This window comes from Acomys russatus, chromosome 27, assembly GCF_903995435.1.
Source record: "Acomys russatus chromosome 27, mAcoRus1.1, whole genome shotgun sequence".
Classification (NCBI taxonomy): domain Eukaryota; kingdom Metazoa; phylum Chordata; class Mammalia; order Rodentia; family Muridae; genus Acomys; species Acomys russatus.
In genome coordinates, this window is record NC_067163.1 from 24,218,155 (window position 1) to 24,240,691 (window position 22,537).

General features: G+C 44.3%; 1 protein-coding gene across 1 annotated transcript; it reads left to right on the top strand.

The window, feature by feature from the left end:
• Positions 1-2,926: 2,926 nt before the first annotated feature.
• Saraf (store-operated calcium entry associated regulatory factor) lies at positions 2,927-20,971 on the top strand. Its single transcript, XM_051169393.1, has 6 exons — positions 2,927-3,178; positions 11,479-11,657; positions 15,833-16,241; positions 18,392-18,530; positions 19,150-19,304; positions 20,787-20,971. The coding sequence occupies exons 1-6, from the start codon at positions 3,073-3,075 to the stop codon at positions 20,810-20,812; spliced, it is 1,014 nt and encodes a 337-aa protein (XP_051025350.1). The 5' UTR covers positions 2,927-3,072; the 3' UTR covers positions 20,813-20,971.
• The last annotated feature ends 1,566 nt before the right edge of the window (positions 20,972-22,537 follow it).

The following is a 22,537-nucleotide window of genomic DNA, read 5'->3' on the forward strand; positions in this document are numbered from 1 at the left end:
TGTGTGTGTGTGTGTGTGTGTGTGTGTGTTAGGAACAGTTGATTTATAGCTGGAGAGCTGGTGAATCTTATAGGGATTTGGGACAGGCATCTGAAGTGTGGGTTAGCTGTATATAATTAGCCCTGAACCTATGACACCTGACACTATCTCCCAGTAGATGTATTAGAATTAAAATGTTTCAGGGAGCAGAATGGTGTCCAGTTGAGAACTGTTTGCTGTGTAGACAAATTCTTCTGTAACACATTAGGTCACAGAAATGTTCTACACTGAACCAATAGAGGGATGGAAAGTGACCCTTCCCCCCTCCCATAAGCTCAGATTTAGATCCACACTCCACCTGGCTTCTGAAGGGACCTTATCTAACCATTCTATTTCTTATGGTAATACCCATCATATTGCCTGCTGTCCTCTTCAGGGCACCCACTTGTTTATTTGGCTCAGTTCCCATTAGAATATGAATTAGGACACCCTTTCTTGTTTTTAAATGGCACACAGCGGGGGCTCAAATAACAGAAATTTTCTTGTAAAGATAATTAGGTGGTTCTACAGTGCCAAATCCGAAAGCTGTCTTTATTCTTGCTTCAATTTTCCAGCACCAGTGGCCATTATTGACCATTTTCTCTACCAACTACCACATTGCTACCTCCCTTTTTTTTGTTTTCTTCCTTTATCCTTTTTTATTCTCTCTGTGGTGTGTGTGTGTGTGTGTGTGTGTGTGTGGGAGAGAGAGAGAGAGAGAGAGAGAGAGAGAGAGAGAGAGAGAGAGAGAGAGAGAGAGAGAGCAGGCTGAGGAGAGGCATACCATGTAGAAGTCAGAGGACAACTTTATGGAGTTCTCTCCTTTTACCTTTACATGTTGTCCTAGTATTCTTTTTATTGCTGTAATTATAACATTTTGACAAAAAGTAACTTGAGTTTATTTCATCTTATAGCTCGCAGTACCTCACTGAGGAAAGTGAAGGCAGGAACTCAAGGCAGGAACCTGAAGGCAGGAACTGAGGCGTGGACCATGGAGGACCACTGTTTAGCCTGCTTTCTTATACAACCCAGAACTGCCTGCCTCAGTTGTGGCATAACCTCCTGCGAGCTGAGTCCTCCCACACCAATTATTAATCAAGAAAATGTTCCTACAGGCCAATCTGGTGAGATTCCTTTTCTAGATGACTTTAGCTTATGTCAAGTTGACAAAAAAAACCAACTAGTACAGACAGGTGTCAGGGATCAAACTCAACCTCCTAGCAAAGGCCTTTGTCTGTAGAGTCATCTCACTGCCCTCCTTGCTTTCCATCTTTACCAGAGATCTCTTTTTAGATTATTTCTAGGCTCTTCTACTCAAGGTAGAAAAAGCAGTATTCCCATGGCTCAGCCCTTTCCTCCTCTTTGCCTTGTCTAAGTTTTATGCCTACTTGCATCTTAGTATGGCATTAAATGTGGCCAGACTTACATTGACTTTGAAGTTTGGGTGTGGCTATCTTTTGTCTACTTGGACAGCTTACTTGGATACTTACCACCTCCATCCAAATCAGCCAATTAAGGACAGTGTTCTCTATTATCTTTGCAGTATTTTAAGGTTGCTGGGTTCCATTCATAGCCTCCCATATCCTGCCTCCTGTTGTTCTATTCCCAAGAAACTTACTTGCTTACCTATCTCATGCCTCCAATTAAAATATGCTCCAGTGTATTTATACTAACCAGTGCTCAACCTAAATAGGCTGAGTGTATGACTGAATGCCAGAGGGAGTCAGGTGAGGATGAGGTGGGGTAGGAGGGTAGAGGACTGGGGGATGGGGTGTTATCTACCAAGCCCCAGGCTATGGTTAGATCGCTGCTTTTTTTGTAAGGTGAGTTCTTTGCTTATCATTCATATCTCAAGCATCAAAGTCATTTACTGCGCTCTGCCCTTCCAGCTTTTGCCTCCCAGTGCTTATTATCCTGGTATATTTTTGATAATTTTCTTCTTCTTCTTCTTCTTCTTCTTCTTCTTCTTCTTCTTCTTCTTCTTCTTCTTCTTCTTCTTCTTCTTCTTCTTCTTCTTCTTCTTCTTCTTCTTCTTCTTCTTCTTCTTCTTCTTCTTCTTCTTCTTCTTCTTCTTCATTTTTTCGAGACAGGGTCTCTCTGTGTAGCCTTGGCTATCTTGGACTCGCTTTGTAGATCAGGCTGGTCTCGAACTCACAGCGATCCGCATGCTTCTGCCTCTGGAGTGCTGGGATTAAAGGCCTGTGCCCCCATGCCTTACACACTACCTATTATATGTATTGTTTGTCCTGTGCTACGTCATTCTCTTTCCCCAAATACAAGGATCTTGCTATTTCCCATGACTAAAACAGTGGCCGATTCATATTTTATTTTGTTATATTAGGCATTCAACATGTACTTGTTGAATGAACGCATCCAAAAAACTCAGACTAGCAGACTTCAAAGGGCAGAGAAATGTTTTGTCTGGGTGGCTATCTACTCACACGTTAATGTCTACTCTTGGCTTCTTGTACATCCTTAAGGCTTTCGTGTTTCCGGAACTGTGCGAAGGTTCTGAGCTCGGAAATCGCAATGTCATTCCCTTGGTACCTTTCACCTGATTCTTATTTAGTACACGGTAATAGAACACCAGTCCTAAGCAGGGCAGTGTTAGGCACCCAACCCGCAAAATAATGCCCTTCAGAAAGGTTACAGAGATCTTGGATATAAGTATTACTAGACTACTTCCTTGATTTTCCTTCCAGAAAGTTTTTAGCCTCTTAAACTTTGGCAGCTTCGCCCTAAACCTTCCAGAAGCTTCTGGGCACTTGACAGCTAAACACAACTAGCCTGAAGGGGGTCTGTCCCACGCGACAGCGCCCTGTTTGGTCCCGCCCACAAGGAGGCGGAGCCCTCGGGGCAGGTCAGAACGCGGCCAATCACGGACGCCTACGTGCCGCAGCGGCAGTGACGTCTGACTGGCGCAGGACGAAGAGTCGTCGCGCCGCGCTGCGGTCCGGTCGGTTCTCGGTTGTACGTTCCCGGGGTCGCCGCGGAGCGGCGGGCACACTTCCATAGCGGGTCTCGGGCCGCCGAGTGCCGTCTTCACCCAGCGCCATGGCTGTGGCCGCTGTCGGCCGCCCGGGAGCCGCGCGCTTCCCGCTGTTGCGCCTGCTGTCCTTCCTGCTGGTGGCCGGCCCTGCGCTGTGCTGGAACGACCCTGGTGAGTGCCGTCTTGCGGGTGCCCGGCCCCTTCGTCGCTGCCTTTTTGGCCAGTTTCCTCGGGTCTGTCCTCTCCTGGCTCATTTGCTTCTTGGTACCCTTTCTGGCTCCTTTGCTTTTCTGGTGAGGACCTCTAGGAGTGGGCGGGGCGCACGAATCTGTTCAGAAAACTTCTCCCAGTCCCTGGACTCCCACCCAGACTGTCCACTTTTCTCGAACTGTAGGCCGCGTCCTTGAGTCCACATGACAAGCTTGGCCCTCACCTGCGCATCTGGTCTTGTTGTCATGGCTGTTTGGTGGCATCATCGCCCACTGTTGTCATGGCTGCCTGTTGCTATGGCTCGTGGTTACCATGCCACCAGCAATTTTCTGAGTCATGCGTAGGGGCCAGGACCACAAACCTGGGAAGTCCGATTGTATGGGTATTGTAAGCAAGATTCCCGCTGCTTATTCTAGTTGGTGCATCAAACTGCGTTATTTACACTAGCTTTCTTCATACTTTTCACCATACATGGGAGTTTAAAATACATTTTCTTAACAGGAGAATTGGTCACCGGGTGGGAGAGCCTCTTTATTTATATAAATGTTATTAAAATGTAGAAATAAACTAGCCGTCAATCAAAGTGACATTTTTGGCTTGGAGAGGAAAACTGTCAGGCATGGAAAACATATCAGTGGAAGAGCACGGCTAGCTTTTGAGTTAAGCAACAGGTTTAGTTTTGTAAGATACTTTGTTCTTGCGAGCCGAAGTGAAACAATGCAGTGGCTACCACACACTGAATAACAAGGATGCCTTCTTGTCAAGAGTTAAGCCGAGCTGCTCGGTATAAAATGCTTGTACGCTTTGCTTTAAGTAATCCGAGAAGGCGGCTGTGTGAAAATGAGACCTGCTTAGAATTCACTTAAAGCCTGGGAGATGTAGGCTCAGCGGAATTATAAGAAAACAACCACATTTAAATGAACGGTGAACCACTTCCTGGTGTTTCTTAGTCGTCTGTTGCTGTAAAATTATTGTTCTGGAACGGAAAGCACCAAAAATATTTTGCAGAATTAATTCGATTGGTTATCACCTCATTTTAGGAACTGCTCATTTTAGGACTTTTTAGGAACTGCTTTATGAAGGTGCCTGATTAGAATATCGATTATTAAGGTGTGGTTAAACAGCTCCTTATTTTCATTTTTGTTTACTTTGTGTTTTGGGGGAAACACCATTCTAAGATTACTTAGGGGCTGGAGAGATGGCTAGAGGTTAAGAGCATGTTAAGAGACCTCTCCTCTCTCAGAGGTCCTGAGTTCAATTCCCAGCAACCAGATAGTGGCTCACAACCATCTATAATGTGATCTGATGCCTTCTTCTGGCCTGCAGGTGTCACCTGCAGGCAGAGCATTGTACACATAATAATAAATAAATCTTAAAAAAATTAGATATTTAAAAATTTTTTTCTTGAATAGTTCTTAGCCAGTAATTCTCAACCTGTGGGTCATGGCCCCTTGGGGGTAGAATGACCCTTTCATAGGAACCGCCTGAGACCATCGGAAACCACAGATATTTATGGAGTGGTTCATAACAGTAGGAAAATTACAGTGAAAATTATGTTATGGTTGAGGGTCACCACAACATGAGGAACTGTATTAAAGGGTCGCAGCTACCTGTACCTTGGATGCTGAGAGGATAGCTGTGAAGCAAGCAGTTCCTTGTCCCTAAGGGATTTATGTGTGTTGAGGAAGAGTACACAGTCAACATGTAAATAGCTTGTCATGTGGTGAAGTGAGTTATGGGCAGTGGTAAGAAACATGGAGGGTGAGGATTGCAGGCAGAAGAGAGACTTAAAAAATATACAATTGATCGGGGAAGAACTCACCATTGAAGTGATATTTTTTTCAGAAACATGAAGGCAAGGAGGTGTAAGTGACATGATTTGAGTTTTTGAAAGTTCATGTGGGCTATCCATTGGAAACCAGGCTGAAAAAGAGGCGGGAAGGAGGGCTGGAGAGGTAGCCCAGAGGTTAAGAACACTGCCTGCTCTTCCAGAGGTCCTGAGTTCAATTCCCAGCAACCACATGGTGGCTCACAGCCATCTATAATGTGATCTGATGCCCTCTTCTGGTATCCAGGTGGATGTGCAGACAGAGCACTGTATACATAATAATAAATATCTTAAAAAAAAAAAAAAAAAAGAAAGAAAGAGGCGGGAAGGAAACAGGAGCTCAGTGAAAGGTGATTTTTATAGTAGGTTCCAAAAACCAACTATGAAACAGGGACCCTTTTAGGTCAGAGAGAGCCCGTGGAGTTGGATTGTGTTACCTTGAAATTGGGTATTCTGATGGGGTATAAGGGAAGAGAGAAGAATGGGGGGTGGGGGTGGCAATGGAGGAGTAGTTTGAGGCCAGCCTGGTCTACTGAGCAAGTTCTAAGACAGACAGGGCTACACAGAGAAACCTTGTCTTTTTTTTTTTTTTTTTTTTTTTTTTTTTTTTTAAAGTGGGAATAAGGATGGTGTGCGCATTCTGGCTTGAGTGTTAATTGTTTTCCTGAGTTTCTGAGAAGTGTAGGGAGAATTGAGTTCAGGGAGCTCGGATGCTTTTATCTTAAGCCTAGAAACTTGAGAAAGGGTTTTGAATTATGAGTCTGGAGTTCAGGGGATTCTGTGTATGTTTTGTCTGGTATAACAAGTGGGGATGGGCAAACACAGCATTTTGTTTTTAACCCTGACGGCTTCCTAGGGAATGGTGCCCTGAGGCTTTGGGAATTATAACCCTGGGTTTACAGTTCTTGCAGTTTTCTTTGCACTATTTCTTATACTCCATCACTTTTTATGCCTCAAAAATACTGCCAGGCCATTTAAATAAACCCTATCTAAGGCTCACAATAAAATCTAAGGCTACTCTTTTAATTTTATATGCGGTGAAACTCATGAACAGACTAATATATTACCTTAGCCAAAGTCTTATTAAGTTAGTGAATTCAATTTAGTTCGGTGTTCTTTGCATTATTCAACCCTCCTATATAGTAAATTCAAATTATTGTTCCACTTAGCTTAGCTTATTGTGTGACTTCTAAAATCATGGAGCATTTCCATTGCTTTAGTTTTTTATGTATGTGGTAGTAATTTGGATTTAGTATAGCAAACTTTAATGTAATTCTTGGAATTTTAGATTTTTTAAGGATTTATTTTTATTATTTTAATTTGTGTGTGTGTGTGTGTGTGTGTGTGTGTGTGTTATGTGCACATGCATGCAAGTGTCTATAGTGGTCAGATGTGTGAGATCCCTCCAGAGCTGGGGTTACAGGCAGTTGTAAACCATCTGTTATGGGTGATGGGAATCGAACTCAGGGTCTCAGGAAGATCAGTGTGTGCTCTTAACCACTCAGCCATCTCCCGCCTCCTTTTTTGTTTGTTTGTTTGTTTTTGAGACACTGTTTCATATGTAGTTCAGGTGCTCCCAAAGTGTTTACATTTTAGATCTTTATCCCATACTGAATTAACTTTGTATGTGTCTGCGGTGAATTGTCACCATCGGATACTTTCCCTCCATTAATTAGAGACAATTTTTTCCTTCTTTTTTTTTAAGATTTATTTATTATGTATACAATGTTCTGCCTGTATGTGTGCCTGCCCGCCAGAAGAGGGCATCAGATCACACTATAGATGGTTGTGAGCCACCTGTGGTTGCTGGGAATTGAACTCAGGACCTCTGGAAGAGCAAACAGTGCTCTTAACCTCTGAGCCATCTCTCCAGCCCCAATTTTTCCCTTCTTTTTGTTGTTAGCTTAAGTACTGTGTTTGTCTGAAGCTAGGCTTAACACTAGTAATGAAGATGCATGAGGACTGTTGTGGCATTTTTTGATTAGGGTTAAGTTAAACATTCCATACTAAGAGCTCTTCAGACTCCAGATGTTTCTGCTGTCTGACCAGAGCTGCTGCTGATTGCACTTTCAGTTTGTAATCCAATGATTTATTTATTTTGTTATTCTTGGCTTTGGAAACTGTCTTTATAGGTTTTTGTTTTTCTTTTTGTTTTCCTTTTAATTTTTTGAGACAAGGGCTTATGTAGCTTAGGCTGACCTCAAACTCCCTCGTAGCTAAGGCTATCCATTCGAGTGATAGTAAATCCATTTGGTTGTGTACGAGGTGTAGAATCAAGTTGGGCAGTAGTGGCACACACCTTTAATTCCAGCACTTGGGAGGCAGAGACAGGCAGTGAGTTCGAGGCCAGCCTGGTCTATAGAGAGAGTCCAGGATAGCCAAGGCTACACAGAGAAACCTTTTCTCGAAAAGCAAACAAACAAACAGACAACAACAACAAAAAGAGATGTAGTATCAGTTTATTCTCTTTCTGCCATGGTGGTCAATCACTGCATTAAAGCGGCCTTCTTTTTCTTGTACAGTTGCCCTTTGCTCACTTGGATTGCAGAGCAATTTGTGTAGTGATCTTGGCACTGTACCAGAGTGTGACCACTGATTACTGCTTGTCTGAATCTGACTCTTGAGGGCGGGAAAATGAAAGTGAAAAGTGTTCTGATTTTGTGGGTTTTAATTATTAGCCTTATAAGGGCTGAGGTAGAGCTCTCTCCTATCAGCAGAGGCTGTTTATGATTTACATTCCTGCTGGGAAATCAGGCTGTGCGTTAAAATTTTAATCTTTAATAACTATTTTTAAAGTAGGAAAGTAATTGATTGCCACTTCAGCAGTGAGTAAATTTTTGATATTTACTGAGTATCATGATTTCATTTCCATAATTTTCATGATTTGATCTTCTAACTTGTTTTTAAAATCGAGTATAGGGGCTGGAGAGACGGCTCAGAGGTTAAGAGCACCGTCTGCTCTTCCAGAGGACCTGAGTTCAACTCCCAGCAACCACATGGGGGCTCACAGCCATCTATACCCTCTAAAGCCTTCTTCCTGTGGACAGGTGTACATGCAGATAGAGCACTCATATACATAAAATAAATAAAATCTTTAAAAAAAAAATCGAGTATAATTTATTTATAAATGAGAACAAATAATAGTTTCCAGAAGTTGAAAAAGAGGTGATGTTGGTACTGAATGTACTGCCTTTATTTTCTTTATGTTTTTGAGAGTTTTGTGATTTATATAAAGAGGAGGAACCAAGTTTTGCAACCAGAAAGCTACTTAAACTGTAGGGGCTGTGTGTGGTGGCCCACACCTTTAATCCCAGCCCTCTGGAGGCAAAGGTAGGTGGATCTCTGTGAGTTCGAGGCCTGCCTGGTCTACATAGTAAGTCCAGGATAGCCAGGGCTCTTACACAGAGAAACACTGTTTTGAAAAACCAACCAACCAGACAAACAAAACTATTTGTGGACCAGTGGGATGACTTAGGGGGTGAAGGTGCTTGCTCCAAGCCTGGTGACTTAAGTTCTGATCCCTGGGACCCACATGGTGGAGGAGAGAACAGTGTCCACAGACTGTCCTCTGACCTCGTGACACGGTACTGCTGCATACTCAGACACATACACAAATAAAAATTTAAAACTCCTGCCTTTGTTTTTTTTTGAAACAAGGTCTGATGTGGCCTAGGCTGTTCTTGAGCTCAGTGTGTAACAGACCTTGGCCTTGAACTCCTGATCCTCCTGCTTCTGCCTCCTAAGTGTTGGGATGAGACTGTTGACTGCATTTAGTCAGGCCAGGTCCCTGCAGAAGGAACCCCCAGGGCGACGAGGACACAGAACCACCACTGCTTAGGCTCACAGGCTGTCTGTGGAGCACAGTCAGCTTTCCATCTCTATGTCTGCAGTCAGATGAAATTCTGGAGCTTCTTCCCTCCGTTTTTCATCTTACTGAAGCTGAACTTTGAAAACTACAACCATGAGCCCTGCTGTTCACCAGAAGAGAAGTGTGGTCAGAGGTAGTCTGCATGACTGCCAGCCCTCCCGTTTGTAAGATGATGTCAGCTCACATCTGCTTCCCACGTGAACAGCTCTCAGGGGGCCATGCATCTTGCTGGCATAAAGGGATACTTGTGTAGACATGTCAAAATGGCTGGCATGTTGATTTGGTCAAGACAGGGATTTAAAGTCCCTGATGGTGAGAAATTGTTGCTGTCATGGGCTGGTCCTTTAAAGAGGCAATGCTTGTGGTCTTCTCTCACAGACCCTTTCTCAAATTTCCCATCCTGTTAGCTGATGACTGTTGTGTGCCTTGAGATTGCCCCCTTTCTGACCAAGTGCCTGCAGCTCCCTACCTCTCAGAGATGGGAGAGGGGGCCTGCTGCCTGTACCTTCCCACCTCTCAGAGTTTTGAGGTAAGCAGGCGCCAGCCTCCACTTGTGGAGAGGGCCCCATGCCCTTTGCTTCTCTGTGGTTCTTTGACTAGCTCCGCGTACCACACGCTGATGTGGAGCATAGACTGTCTCTCACAGAGCACAGAGTCTTCCCTTCCTCCTCGCAATACTCACCTGAATTCTGTGCTGATTACTCCTCTGCATGTGGCTCACTCCTGAGTCTGTCTGTGACATTACTGTGTGTAACACTAGTGTGTAGTAACAGTTCACCTTTTTTCAAGGTTTGCGTAAAGCTAAACACTTGGTAATTTCCATTTTGTGTGAAATGTTTTTGCCAGTAGTTTAGTTTGATACATAAGTTCCAGTTTTCTTATTTTAGATGCTGTGCAGTGCAGGATACACTATAAGAATAGGGAGGCAGTACGGCGGTGCCTCCAAACAAAACAAAAACCCAACAATAGTAAAAAAAATTCCAGCTCTGCTGCTTCTTGGTGTTTACCTCAAAGACTGTAAGCTAACACACTGTGCATCAGTGTCACTGCAGTTCGCAGTAACTGAGCTAAGGGACTGACATGGTGTCTAGCAACAGATGGATGGGCAAGGAGAAGATTTATATATACAATGCAATTTTTTTGCAGCCATAAAGTTATGTCATTTTCAGGAAAGTGCATACAGCTAGAGATAATCCAGAGGGTTATACCAATGAGTTGGTGGATCCTAGATATAATAGATACATAGTTTATGTGTGCTGATCACCGAAAGTGTAAGTGTAACTGTCAAGGATAAAGGGCACTAAGGGATGGGGGAGGGACAGGAAGCGGGAGGATATGGGGGAATATGCTCAAAGTATGTTATTATGTGCTTTAAAATGGTTTTATGTACTATTGTGTTGATGATGATGATGATGATGATAATAATAATAACAATAATAATACTGGCAAGATGGCTCAGTGCATAAAGGCTCTTGCTGCCAAGCCTGATTGACTTGAGTTACATTCAGGACCCAAGTAGTGGAAGGAGAGCATGGTCTCCCTGAGCTGTCCCCCTCCCCACCCCCATGCCCGGGCATGTGCACATGCACAACTGCACACACAATAGATGGATGTAAAATATCAAAGAATAAAGAGCTTGCATTCTAATTATAACAAAAAACTAGCTTAGAATCTGTCTTCTTTACCAGAGGGTAGACACTTAAATCATTGAATTATTTTTTTTGTGTATTTTTAATTAACTATGCATATTATTATACAGCAACTTATATTAAACTTTTCTTTTAAGTTAGCAAAAAATTATGTAGAACTTGCAATGAAGAAACATCTAGCTTACAATGAGAGAGGTTTTAAATGTGGTCATCTGAGTTTGTGCGAAAGCTCTGGGTGCTGTTGGGGTGTTTTCAGTTCTCTCAGTTATCTAAAAAAGTGGCAGTGGGAGATGACACTTGACACTCGACTTTGAAACTGCTCATAGGATGAGTGTTGAATGGACATTAATAATTAATATTTTTTTATATTATTAGTAAAGTTTTAGTTACTCCTTAACCAGCAATTTCCCCAAATAACCACACAGAGACTATGGTTTATTCAAAGTTGAGCACAGAGCTGAGCATAAAATCTAATCTACTCTCCCACTGTCAATCAATTTTCTTCCCATCCAAAGTCCCCAATACTTGCATTATTATTTTCTCTGCAAGTAGTCCTCTCTCCTCCTCTCCTGCACTTCTCTTCCTCCCCCTCGTCCCCCTGTGACCCCCCTCAAGCCTGGGAACCTTCACTCTGCCAACCCTCTTCTGCTCAGCCCAGTGTCAGCACTTTATTATCCAATCCAGGATAATTTGGGAGGCAGGGTTTGAATACGTGAGGGTTGCACATAGAACAGTAGGAGTCGCATGCATGTGAGCATGTGTGTGTGTGTGTGTGTGTGAGCATGTGTGTGTGTGTGTGTGTGTGTGGGTGTAAAGTAATTAACATCTGAATACATGGTCGCTCCAGATGAACCACCACGTGAGTCTGCCTGTTTTAGTTGGAGGTACTCACTTTGACGGCGTGTTCTCACTCCAGACAGAATACTGTTGCGGGATGTGAAAGCTCTCACGCTCCACTATGACCGCTACACCACCTCCCGGAGGCTGGACCCTATTCCACAGTTGAAGTGTGTTGGAGGCACAGCTGGTTGTGATGCCTATACCCCCAAAGTGATCCAGTGCCAGAACAAAGGCTGGGATGGTTACGATGTCCAGGTAAGAGCTGCCGCAGCAACAGCTGACAGGGAATTATGTTGTCTGACACTATTCCTTGGGAGACATGAGCAAACACCGACTTGCCCAGATGGGGACTGTAAGGACACCACTAACATCCAAGCTGGAGAACCAGTGAGTCTGAGGGGCGACCTACAGGAGTTTGTGTGAGGGGTTACTTAGCAGGAGCAGACCACTGCATCATCAAAAGCCCACCCCGGCATGGGCCGTAGCTCCTGGTAGCTGGAAACCTGAGCTTACCACACAACCTACAGGCAGCTGGACAGGTGGGCGAGTGCTCTTCCAGGCAGCTCAGCTGGTTGAGATGAGCTGTTAGCAGTCTTTACTGCTTGTGTAGACACGAGGACAGGCCGAGTTGTTTACTTTCAGAGCTTAATGAGCCTCCTGCAGGATGGAGTGTGTCACCTCTAGTTAGGACCTAAGCCTGTATCTCAGTGAGCTTCCCGCAGGGTGGAGGAAACTGATACACAGCAAATTTTAATCCAACAAACTATTTATTGAGACATCAGTTTTTGAAAAAAAAAAAAAAAACTCCTAATATTCTCGCTTGATAAAAACCTTTTGTTGTTTTGCTTTTTAGACAGGGTCTCACTGTATAGGTCTAGTGGCTTGGAACTGGTTGTGTAGACTAGGCTGACCTTGAACTCAGAGTAATCTCTCTGTTTCTCCTTCTTAAGTGTTTGGATTAACACTTAAGCTCAAGTTTATATTTGCTGGTGGTAATGGTTTCACAGCCCTCCTTCCCCATTATTCCTTAATTAGAATCTCCTGGATAATGCAGACGTCTCACATCCATTCTAAATTACTTTTACAGTCATGGTGGGGGTGTTAATGTTTAGCATATATTAAATGTGTCATATACCACATGAATAGATGTCAAGAAACTCATCTAGTAGGAGAGAGACAATAAATACTTGAATTGTATATATACCAACAAAGTAGTGTGAAGCTTATCCGGTTGGGGGCGTTGGTGAAGACTCAGAGGAGACAGGGTTATGATAAATAAATTACGTGCTGCACAGCACGTGTAGTACAAGGGAGTTTATTGTGAGTAGGTCAAGGAGAGAGGGGGAAGGTACAGACGGAGTGACTCGTGAGGGAGCCGAATGTACAAAGTGGGAGGGAGACAGACAGAGAATCAGAGGGGCCGACAGAGGAGAAGAGAGCACAGTGACAGGTTGGCCCTATATATCTGGTGCTCAGCTGAAGCAAGCACACACCTGGCAGCCGCAGGTGATGATGTCGGGTTGCTAGGCAACCTAGGAGCGGGCTAGTGGATCATTGTGTGAACTAACACACAGGTGCTATGTTAGAAGGAATCGTAAAGTGTAGGCTCATGCTTAATTGCAGAAATTTAAATTGCAGTGAAGTACTCAGAAACCACTCTAGTGTATACTGTTGTAGATTCAACTTGTTCTGTTTACCTAAACCAGAAAATTCAGAAATCCTTTTCCAAATAAAATTAATACATAATTTTAGTAACAACAACAACAAAATGCATATTGTGTAAGTAGAAAACATTTGGATTGAAAGAAATCAAGAAAGATGTTTCAAAGTTGGACATAGTGGTGCATGCCTTTAATCTCAGCACTCAGGAGGCAAAGACAGGCAGTTCAGCTTTGTCTACATAGTGAGTTCCAGGAGAGCCAGAACTACACAATGAAACCCTGTCTCAAAAAATTACAAAAAAACGAAACAACAGAAAGGGGGCAGGGAGGGAGGAAGGCAGGGAAGGAGGGAGGGAGGGAGGGAGAGAGGCAGAGAGACAGAGAGGAGAAAGAGAGAGAGGAGAAAGAGAGAGAGGGGTGGGTGGGTGGGTGGGGGAGACAGAGAGAGACACCACAGAGAAAAAGAAAGATGCCCAAATCATTTCACTCCTAGGAATATATCCAAGAGAACTGAAGACATTTTTCTTCCCCAAAACTAGACAAGTATATGCAGGAATACTCAACTAGCTAAAACATAGAAACAGCCCAAATGTCTTTTGCTAATGAACACATGTAGTCCATTCATAAGGTGGAGTGTTGTTTAGTCATTAAAAAAGAGCAAAATGCTGGTTGATGCTACAACATGGTGGCCCTTGGAAACGTTCTTCTAATGGGAAGATGGAAGTTGCAGGGACCTACCTGTCAGTGATTGTCCTCACAAGACATGTCTGAGTAGGGGTAGGTAAAGCAGGCAGTCAGGGCGGGAAGCTGGGGGGGGGAAGTGGGCAGCTGCCTGTGGGTTTGAGGTTTCTTTGGGGATAATGATTAGATTTTAAAATCGGTTATAGTAATGGTTGTACAACTACATGAATTGTATGTGAATCACACTCGGCGAGCCTGTCCATTATAAACAGTACAGCAGTGCGCCTGACCTTGAAAGAGAAGAATAATTTGGACAAAACCTGACAAAAGGCAGTAGAATCGGTGACAGTGTCCCAGCTTGTACCTCTAAACATTATGAGGGAAGCAGTTTATCTATTCAGCAAAAAATTACAGAGTTTAACTTGGCCTGCTTACGTGCTTAGTTTTTGATGGTACCAGAGCTCAGACCCTAGATGCTGTACATGCCAGTCCCCGAGCTGTACTACAGTCTCAGTTTGTGTATTCTGAAGTGAGATTTTGCTATGTTCTCTGGCTGGTCAGGAAGTTGGTGTGCAGCCTTGGCTGGTCTTAGACTCCAGCCTCCTGTTGCAGTGCTGTACAGTGTTGGCATTGTAAATTCGGGTCGTTGTGTCTGGCGAACACACCTTTCTCTGGGTCTCTTTGTCTCTGTCTCTCTGTCTCTTTGTCTCTTTGTCTCTCTGTCTCTGTCTCTGTCTCTCTCTCGCTCTCTCTTTGGCAAAATGTAAGTGTCCCAGCCCGTGGGGTCTTCAAACGGACAGGAGACACGGAGCAATGAGGGCAAGTCTGAATTCTGATCAAGCCCCGTTTATTGAAAATTCTTACAGGGTTTATATAGGCAATATCTAGGGCAAGGGCAGGGTTGCTGTGGGAACCTAATCGCAGATATCCAGCCATCCGTCCTTGGCAGGAAGAACTCCAAGATTAGGGAGTGAGCTCTGAGGGAATGCAACTACGGAAGCAAGATAAGCAAGCAGTCTTCCAGGATCCGGAGGAGCCCGCTACGTGTCAGGCAGCAGGTCCCAGGGTCCGGGTGGAGTGGCCTGGGCTGACCTCAGCCTGCTACGTGTCAGGCAGCGGTATAGAAAATGGAGTCTATAGACAAGGTGGAATTGCCCAATGTTTTAGGCCAAGAGCCGCTAAGGGCAGCTCCCCACATGTAAGCATTATGGATTCTTTTTGCAGTTTTCTAAATACTGTTTTAAAAAAGCTAAAGGAGATTATGTAGGGTTAGGCCCTGTAAAGTCCGTCCATGGTTTTTAGAAAATGTATATGGAAAGTTTTGTTTTTCAGAAGGTAGCCTGCTGTATGCAGCTGTTAGATCTTCTTATATATCTGATGCTGATTTAAAAGTCATTTTTACTGTATTTACACCACTTCCCCCTTTCCTTTTCTTGCTCTAACTCCTCTCACACACTCCCCTTAAACTCATGGCTTTTTTCTTTATTATTATGATATATATGCATACATAATATGTAAATACAATGCACTGACTCCACTTAGTTTTGTAAACATCATGGATATTTTATAGTTCTGCATTTAGTCCATTATCATCACGGTGGGAAGCATGGCAGCATGCAGACAGACATGGTGCTGGAGGAGGAGCTGAAAGTTCTACATGTGGATCGGAAGGCAGCAGAGACTATACCACACTGAGTGCATCTTGGGCATAGGTGACCTCAAAGCCCGCCCCCACAGTGACCCACTTCCTCCAACAAGGCCACACCTCCTAATTGTGCCACTCCCTATGGGCCAAGGATTCACACACATGAGTCTATGGGGCCATAGCTAGTCAAACCACATGTACAGACAATGTGTAATACATCTGGGGAGTAAGGAAAAACGACAAAGTGATTGCTCCTGTGCCCACCACAACACCGTAGGATGCTAAGAGAACCACTGTTTTTGTCTCCTCCACACACTGTCATTGTGTTGAATTTTGTGGGTCATTCTTTTCCTTCATTGCAGTTTTGTGATAGCTAAATAATCCATGAGATATATATTGAAGGAAAAGAATCTTTCAGTTCTGAGAGACTGTTTCTCTTTCAGTGGGAATGTAAGACCGATTTGGATATTGCATACAAATTTGGTAAAACTGTGGTGAGCTGTGAAGGCTACGAGTCCTCTGAAGACCAGTACGTGCTCAGGGGTTCCTGCGGCTTGGAGTACAACTTAGATTACACGGACCTGGGCCTGAAGAAACTGAAGGAGTCTGGGAAGCACCAAGGCTTCTCTGATTATTACCACAAGTTGTACTCCTCGGATTCCTGTGGCGCTGGTGGACTGGTTACCATTGGGGTACTGCTTGTTCTCGCCTTTGTGGTTTATAAGCTGTTCCTCAGTGATGGCCAGGGTTCTCCTCCACCGTATTCCGAGTACCCGCCATACTCCCAGCGCTATCCGAGGTTTACCAATGCGGCAGGAGCGCCTCCCCCTGGCTTTAAGTCTGAGTTCACAGGTATGCTTTCCTGCTCAGGGCGGGAGGTGGGGTGCATGTGCGCCTGTTCTGAAGAAGACACTAATCGCATCTGGAAACAAAATCTCTGTCTTCTTTCTGGACTGAAAAAACTTCCCTTCTTTCAAAAAAAATTTAAAAACCTTTGTACTACATGGAGGGCAGAAGTAGGTGTCAGAGCCTTGGGACTAGAGTTACAGGTAGTTTGTTTGTTTGTTTATTATTTATTGTTTTTTCGAGACAGGGTTTCTCTGTGTAGCCTTGACTGTCCTGGAACTCTGTACACCAGGCTGTCCTGGAACTCACAGAGACCCACCTACCTCTGCCTCCTGAGTGCTGGGATTAAAGACTGTGCCACCACCTCCTGGCTTACAGGTGGTTTTATTTAGCTGTTTGATATAGGTCCTAGAAACCAAACTTGGGTCCTCTGGAAGAGAAGTGCTCTTAGTCATTGAACTACCTTTCCAGCCCTTCTTTTTTTAAAGAAAAAGTTAAAAGTATATATTATCGTGTGTGTGCGTGATGTGTGGGTGTGGGGTATGTGCCATGGGGCTGGTGTGGAGGTCGGAGGATAACTATGGAGTCTGGATGCGCCTCTCCTTCCACCTTTATCTGGGTTTTGTGTTGGGCCTGAACTCAGTGTCGGGGCTGCAGCCGAGCCGGGTCGCTGGCTGCTGCTCCGTGTCTAAGAGTACAATTACTGTTACTAAAGATTCCCGGTAAATTGTAGGCCATCATTTTAGCTGGAAAATGCAGTCAGGTTTGTTAACAATCATTCTTTTGACTTCTACTTCATTCCATACACAATTCACTCACTAAGTATTGTGGAACTTAACATAAAGAGTAAAACAACTTACTAGAATGAAATAGGAGACTATAGGTAAAGTCCCGCCCTGTGCCCCTCACCCCACTGTGTGTGTGTGTGTGTGTGTGTGTGTGTGTGTGTGTGTGTGTGTTTGAGGCAGGGTCTTACCATGTATCCGTGGCTATCCTGGAACTTGCTTTATAGACCAGGCTGGCAAACTCACGGAAATCCATCTGCCTCTGCCTCCCAACTGCTGGGATTAAAGGTGTGTGCCACTACACCTGGCTAGATAAAGAATTTTTTTTTTTTAGACAAGGTTTTTCTTTGTAATAGCCCTAGCGGTCTTGGAGCTCTCTTTGTAGAGCAGGCTGGCCTGGAACTCACAGAGATCCTCCTGCCTCTGCCTCCTGAGTGCTGAGATTAAAGGCGTGCACCACCACACCTGGCTAGATAAAGATTTTTTAATATAACGAACAGTAGTAGCTGGAATAGGGAAGATAGATAAACTAGAATTTATTTGAATTAAGAATATCTGTTTGCAGTGTGCGGTGGCACAGGCCTGTAATCCCAGCACTCACGAGGCAGAGGCAGGCGGGTTTCTATTCGAGACCAGCCTGGTCTACAAAGAATCCAGGACAGCCAAGGCTACACAGAGGAGCCCTATCTTGAAAAACAACAACAACAAAAACACAACAAGCAAAAATCTAGTCTCAGGAGTATATCTGATGTCTTCTGACTTCTGTGGGCACCAAGCATGCCGATCACAGAATGCACAGAGTTCAAGTATAGGAGGTCTGAGCACTGCTTCTCTCAGATAGCGTGCTGTGGGTTTGCTGTCCAAGGTGCTAAAGTAACTATTGATGTGGATGGTGGTTACGTGGAGGGAACAGCAGGCTTTACTGTTGCCCAGTAGGTAAGGTTAGCATGCTTTCCTAGGTGTGTGCATGTTTACAGTTTCCTCCAAGCAGAAGATGTTTGTAGTCTGACATCCTAATTGATAAGTGTCAGGCTCCCTTTTCCAGCAGAGGCAGGTACAGTTTAACCTGGAGTTCTTCCAGAGGTTTACAGCACAGGAAGGAAGACTCTGAAAGAGAGTCATCATCTAAAGCTGACCTCGAGCAAGGGAGATACTCCTGTAGGAGAACCGTCCTTGCAAGTCCTAACAACCTCTCTCCCTCTCTGCTTGTGGGGAATGTGTTCCTGAGTTACAAGCCAATATTCTATAAATACCCCTTTGGAATTTAGCTTGTTCATGAGTTGAGGGCTGAGCGTGGTTAGTAAGTAGTACTGTACAGATGAACTAATAAAATGCCATGTGTTAATCTAATAACATGCATCTTATTTTAAGGACCACAGCATGCTGGCCATGGTGCACCTTCTGGCTTTGGGAGTGCGTTTGCAGGCCAAGGCTGTGATGGTTCGGGGCCAGGGTTCTGGACCGGCCTGGGTGCTGGAGGGTTGCTAGGATACTTATTTGGCAGCAACAGGTAAGCTGTGCACTTGTCTTCTTTGCCCCAGTTCCTCTAGGATGCCCTTGCTTTGCTGCATTTGAATGTGGTTGTAAGGGGAACAAATGATGGCGACCCTGTTCTATTGACTATGACTGTTGCATAGAGGGGAAGGCACCGGGCTTTGGTTTGCTTTGCTCAGAACTATGTCCATTATTTTCCTTCATTGTCTTCTTTCCCCTGCTAGCCTGAGAGATAGGAGAATGACTGTCTACCTGACGTCTGAGCAAGTGAGAAGAAGGCAGAGGAGGACACAGGCATTGGGGAGGGGACATTGGCTGTCCAGCTAGGGGCTGATAGAGGAGGCGTGGGAAAGAGCTTGGGGCTGCATTTGGAATGTCTCGAGTTTTACGGTCTCTGATCTCAGACTTTGGATGGGAATCCAGGAAGAAGGAATACTTGCTTCCTGCCACTTTCTGTTCCCACAACAGTTGTAACTGGCAGAAGTAGACACAGCATCTGTGTCATGGTAACCCTAACATATCAGAGCATTCAGGAAAATATTGGCTAAAGATGCTGTTTTCTGATGACTTACAGAGAAGTAGTTAAAAATTGTCTTCAGAAGAAAAGATGCCTAACTCACTTTTGTGTCTTGAAGGGCGGCAACCCCCTTCTCAGACTCGTGGTACTACCCGTCCTACCCTCCTTCACACACTAGCACCTGGAATAGTCGGGCCTACTCACCACTGGGCAGAGACGCAGGGAGCTATTCTGCATCCTCAAATGCAGACTCAAGAACCAGAACAGCATCAGGTAAGAGCAGATGCTCCTGCTGGGTAGCAGGAGGTCCCCAAGCAGCTTCAGAAGCCAAGATGCCCATGTATGAACAGTCATGGTTGTATTCATTGTGCCCTCCAAACGTGACAGTTGCACAGATAGCTGAGTCTGAAACGGAGTTCACATTCATTGTTCTTCACACTTTAAATATTTCCTGAAAGTGGCCTTGAAATGAACCTTCCTGGACGGAAGTGTCTCCAAATGTTTAGCTTCAGAATCCTTTAAGCTCCAAGCCAGGGCCATCAATGTTTGTAGAAGTCTGGCCTTTCAAATTCAATAGAATTATAAAAACATATTGAGTTACACTTGAAAAAATGTTAGCAGTATGATTATAATATTTACTGTAAAGAGTGAAGAGGATGTTTTATAGAAAGCAAAGATTTAATGTAAAAAACAAACCATCCGCTGTTAGAGGCAGTGAGCAACAGGGCAGATGTCTCCCTTGAGTGTTTACCTGTCTTCAGAAGGAAGACACAGACCAGTGAAGAAACAGGTCATGAAATTGATAGGAACATGTATAAATTGCTTAAAAGTGTAAGAGTAGAGTTCTTAGTGCTGGTTTGGATATAAATGACATAATCACTTTTTAACCTACTAAACTTGAGTCTAAACATCCCTAGGGCCCAGCCAGATGCAGCCATCCTGCCAAATGGGCATGGTATTGCTTCCAGGATCCAGGTGTACAAAAACCTATGGATGTTCAGGCCCCTTACATAAAGACGGCATAGTGTTTGCATACCACTAGTACAGTGTGCTCTCCCAGATATTCTGTGTGTCTGAATTACAGGGCACACATTATGTATGTGGTTGTTACACTGTGATGTTTACAGAGTGACAAGGAAAATGGTGGGTATGCACTACAGGTGCATCTTTAAAAAATATATTCAAACTTTAGTTGATTGAGTCTGTGGATGTGGAACCCACAGATAAGGAGGGGCAGCTGTGTTTCAGCAGCAACAGAGGTCCGTCATGCTGCACTGACAGATAAGCTCTAAACTATGATGGCCTGTTTGTTACGGTGTATGTGGGGTAATGGGTGGGTGGTAGTCGAGTAACACATTAAAACCATTAAACCCCCCTCCCCCATTTCTTCTGTTCAGCCCTGAGTTTGAGTTGTGAGTCAGACCACGCCTGTGGTCCATTGCCCTCTCTGCATATTTTGGCTTAGACTTTGCATATTTGTGGTTATTATTCTCATGGTGGCATACTGCTTCCTTGTTAGCTCACAGGGGAGCGAGTGCTCCTTTGGTTTCCTAACAGCAAGAGTGTGTGAGGTTATGAGCCTTGATGACTGAGAGGACCTGCCTTGTCCACACCGTCCTGTTCCACCTTGTGGTACATTGTAGCTTTCCCTCATAGCTTTCTTGTTTGCTGACAAGAAACGTGTATAATTTCTGAAACTTTATAAGCAACTTTCATATATTTTAAACAGCTAAGACACTATTTTTCTCATCCTAGGATATGGTGGCACCAGAAGACGATAAAACAAAGTTGGAAGCACACACTGGATACAGAGTTTCTGATTTATCATCGTCTCTTTAACACCTGGATGATGGGAATATCCAAAAGTTATGTGGTGTTTGTTCTTGTATAGCTATTCATGTCCTGTTGTTTGTGGCCAAGACTTGATAGGTGACCAAGTGCTTTTGTTTTGTATGTTAGTGTAATGCACAGAAGTGATGCTACTGTGAAACACCGAAATTGTCCTGCTGGTTTCTAAAGCCTGTGGTGCTGGAGGGAGCGTCTAAGGCAGCATCGTCCTGAGACTGAGCACAGGGCAGCTCGAACTGGGTGGCCTTAGTTGATGAGCCATTCCCTCATAGAAACAATAGTCCTCTATTTGGTATTAAAGCAGTTGGTGTTTCTTGTTCTTCAAACATGTAAGCCCAGCATTGGACCAGTAGTTACGCTGATTTGTGGGTTTCAATCGCTTGATCTTCAGAGCTTGGACCCCTCCTGTGGTGACTAGCATCTGGTGAGTCATCTTGACCTTTTGCAGGAAAGGGTTGAAAATGAGGAAGTAAATGACCGCTCCTGGAATGGGTGGAAATCACTAGAGTGTCCAGGTTTCAGGTGGTAACGTTCAGATGCTTCAACAGTCTATCAGCAAAGCATGCAGTTCTTGTGAAGTCTTTAACTCTCAGATGTTGTCGTAACAGTCTGTTTCAGCCTTACATTAATATGACAGTAAATAAAAAACAAAACAAAATAGGAGGTTTCCGTGTTCTTAGTACTAGCCATGACCTGATTCTTGTGTGGTTTCCTTTTCTCACACCAGGCACCCACTGCTTAGTAACCATTTTCAAAATAACTTCTGGGGCAGTGCTGTGATGGCGCAGTGCTTAAGAGCTTGTATTCCTCCTCTAGATGACCTGAGTTTAGTTCCTAGTACCCATGTCAGGCAGCTCACACTACCTATACTCTAGTTCCCAGGGCACCTGTACTCACATGCTGTGTGCGCACGTGTACACACACACACACACACACACACACACACCCACACACACACACACGCACACACACACACACACACACTTAAAATTTTTTAAATTGGAGAAAGAAGACAAAACTTAGGCAAAGAGTAGTAGTACACACCTTTAATCCTAGCATTCAGGAGGAAGAGGCTGGCAGATCCCTCTGAGTTTGAAGCCAGCCACGGTTATACAGTGAGAGACTCTGTCTCTAACAAAACAGAAACTCGGGGGGCTGGGGAGGTAGTTCAGTCGTTAATTTGATTGCTATTACCTGTCTTGCGCAGCTCACATTTGCTGCTTCTAACCTGCTCCTGATTTCACCTGGGAGTATAATACACATGTAGCAGGCTCTCTCTCTCTCTGTGTCTCTGTGTGTGTCTGTCTGTCCGTCTCTTTTTCTCACACACACACACTTCTAAAAAGATTTGCAGTGGATGAAGGCCTCTGCTTTAAAAAAAAAAAGGGTGGAGGCAGATTGTAAAATTAAATCTCCAAGTCTCCCAACCCACCAAAGATTACTTTTTATTTACTGTTGAAGACCACAGATCGGAGAGGATGCCGTTCTGATAAATAGAAAGGGAGATGCAAGATCTCAGCAAAGCCAGGGAGACTGTAGCGTCTTCCTTGCCATTAGAAACAGCCCTGCCTCTGAGAAGAAACCTTCCTTTGCCTGAAAGGCATGTAGTAGTCTCCAGAGACGCGCCCTGCGTGGCACTGCTGAGTCTCCTGCTACTT

Excerpts from the sequence above, each read along its gene's own strand:
- Saraf (XM_051169393.1), top strand. The coding sequence starts at position 3,073 with ATGGCTGTGGCCGCTGTCGGCCGCCCGGGAGCCGCGCGCTTCCCGCTG. Across the intron at positions 3,179-11,478 it reads GCTGTGCTGGAACGACCCTG|ACAGAATACTGTTGCGGGAT; the intron begins GTGAGTGCCGTC and ends TTCTCACTCCAG. Across the intron at positions 18,531-19,149 it reads TACTTATTTGGCAGCAACAG|GGCGGCAACCCCCTTCTCAG; the intron begins GTAAGCTGTGCA and ends TGTGTCTTGAAG.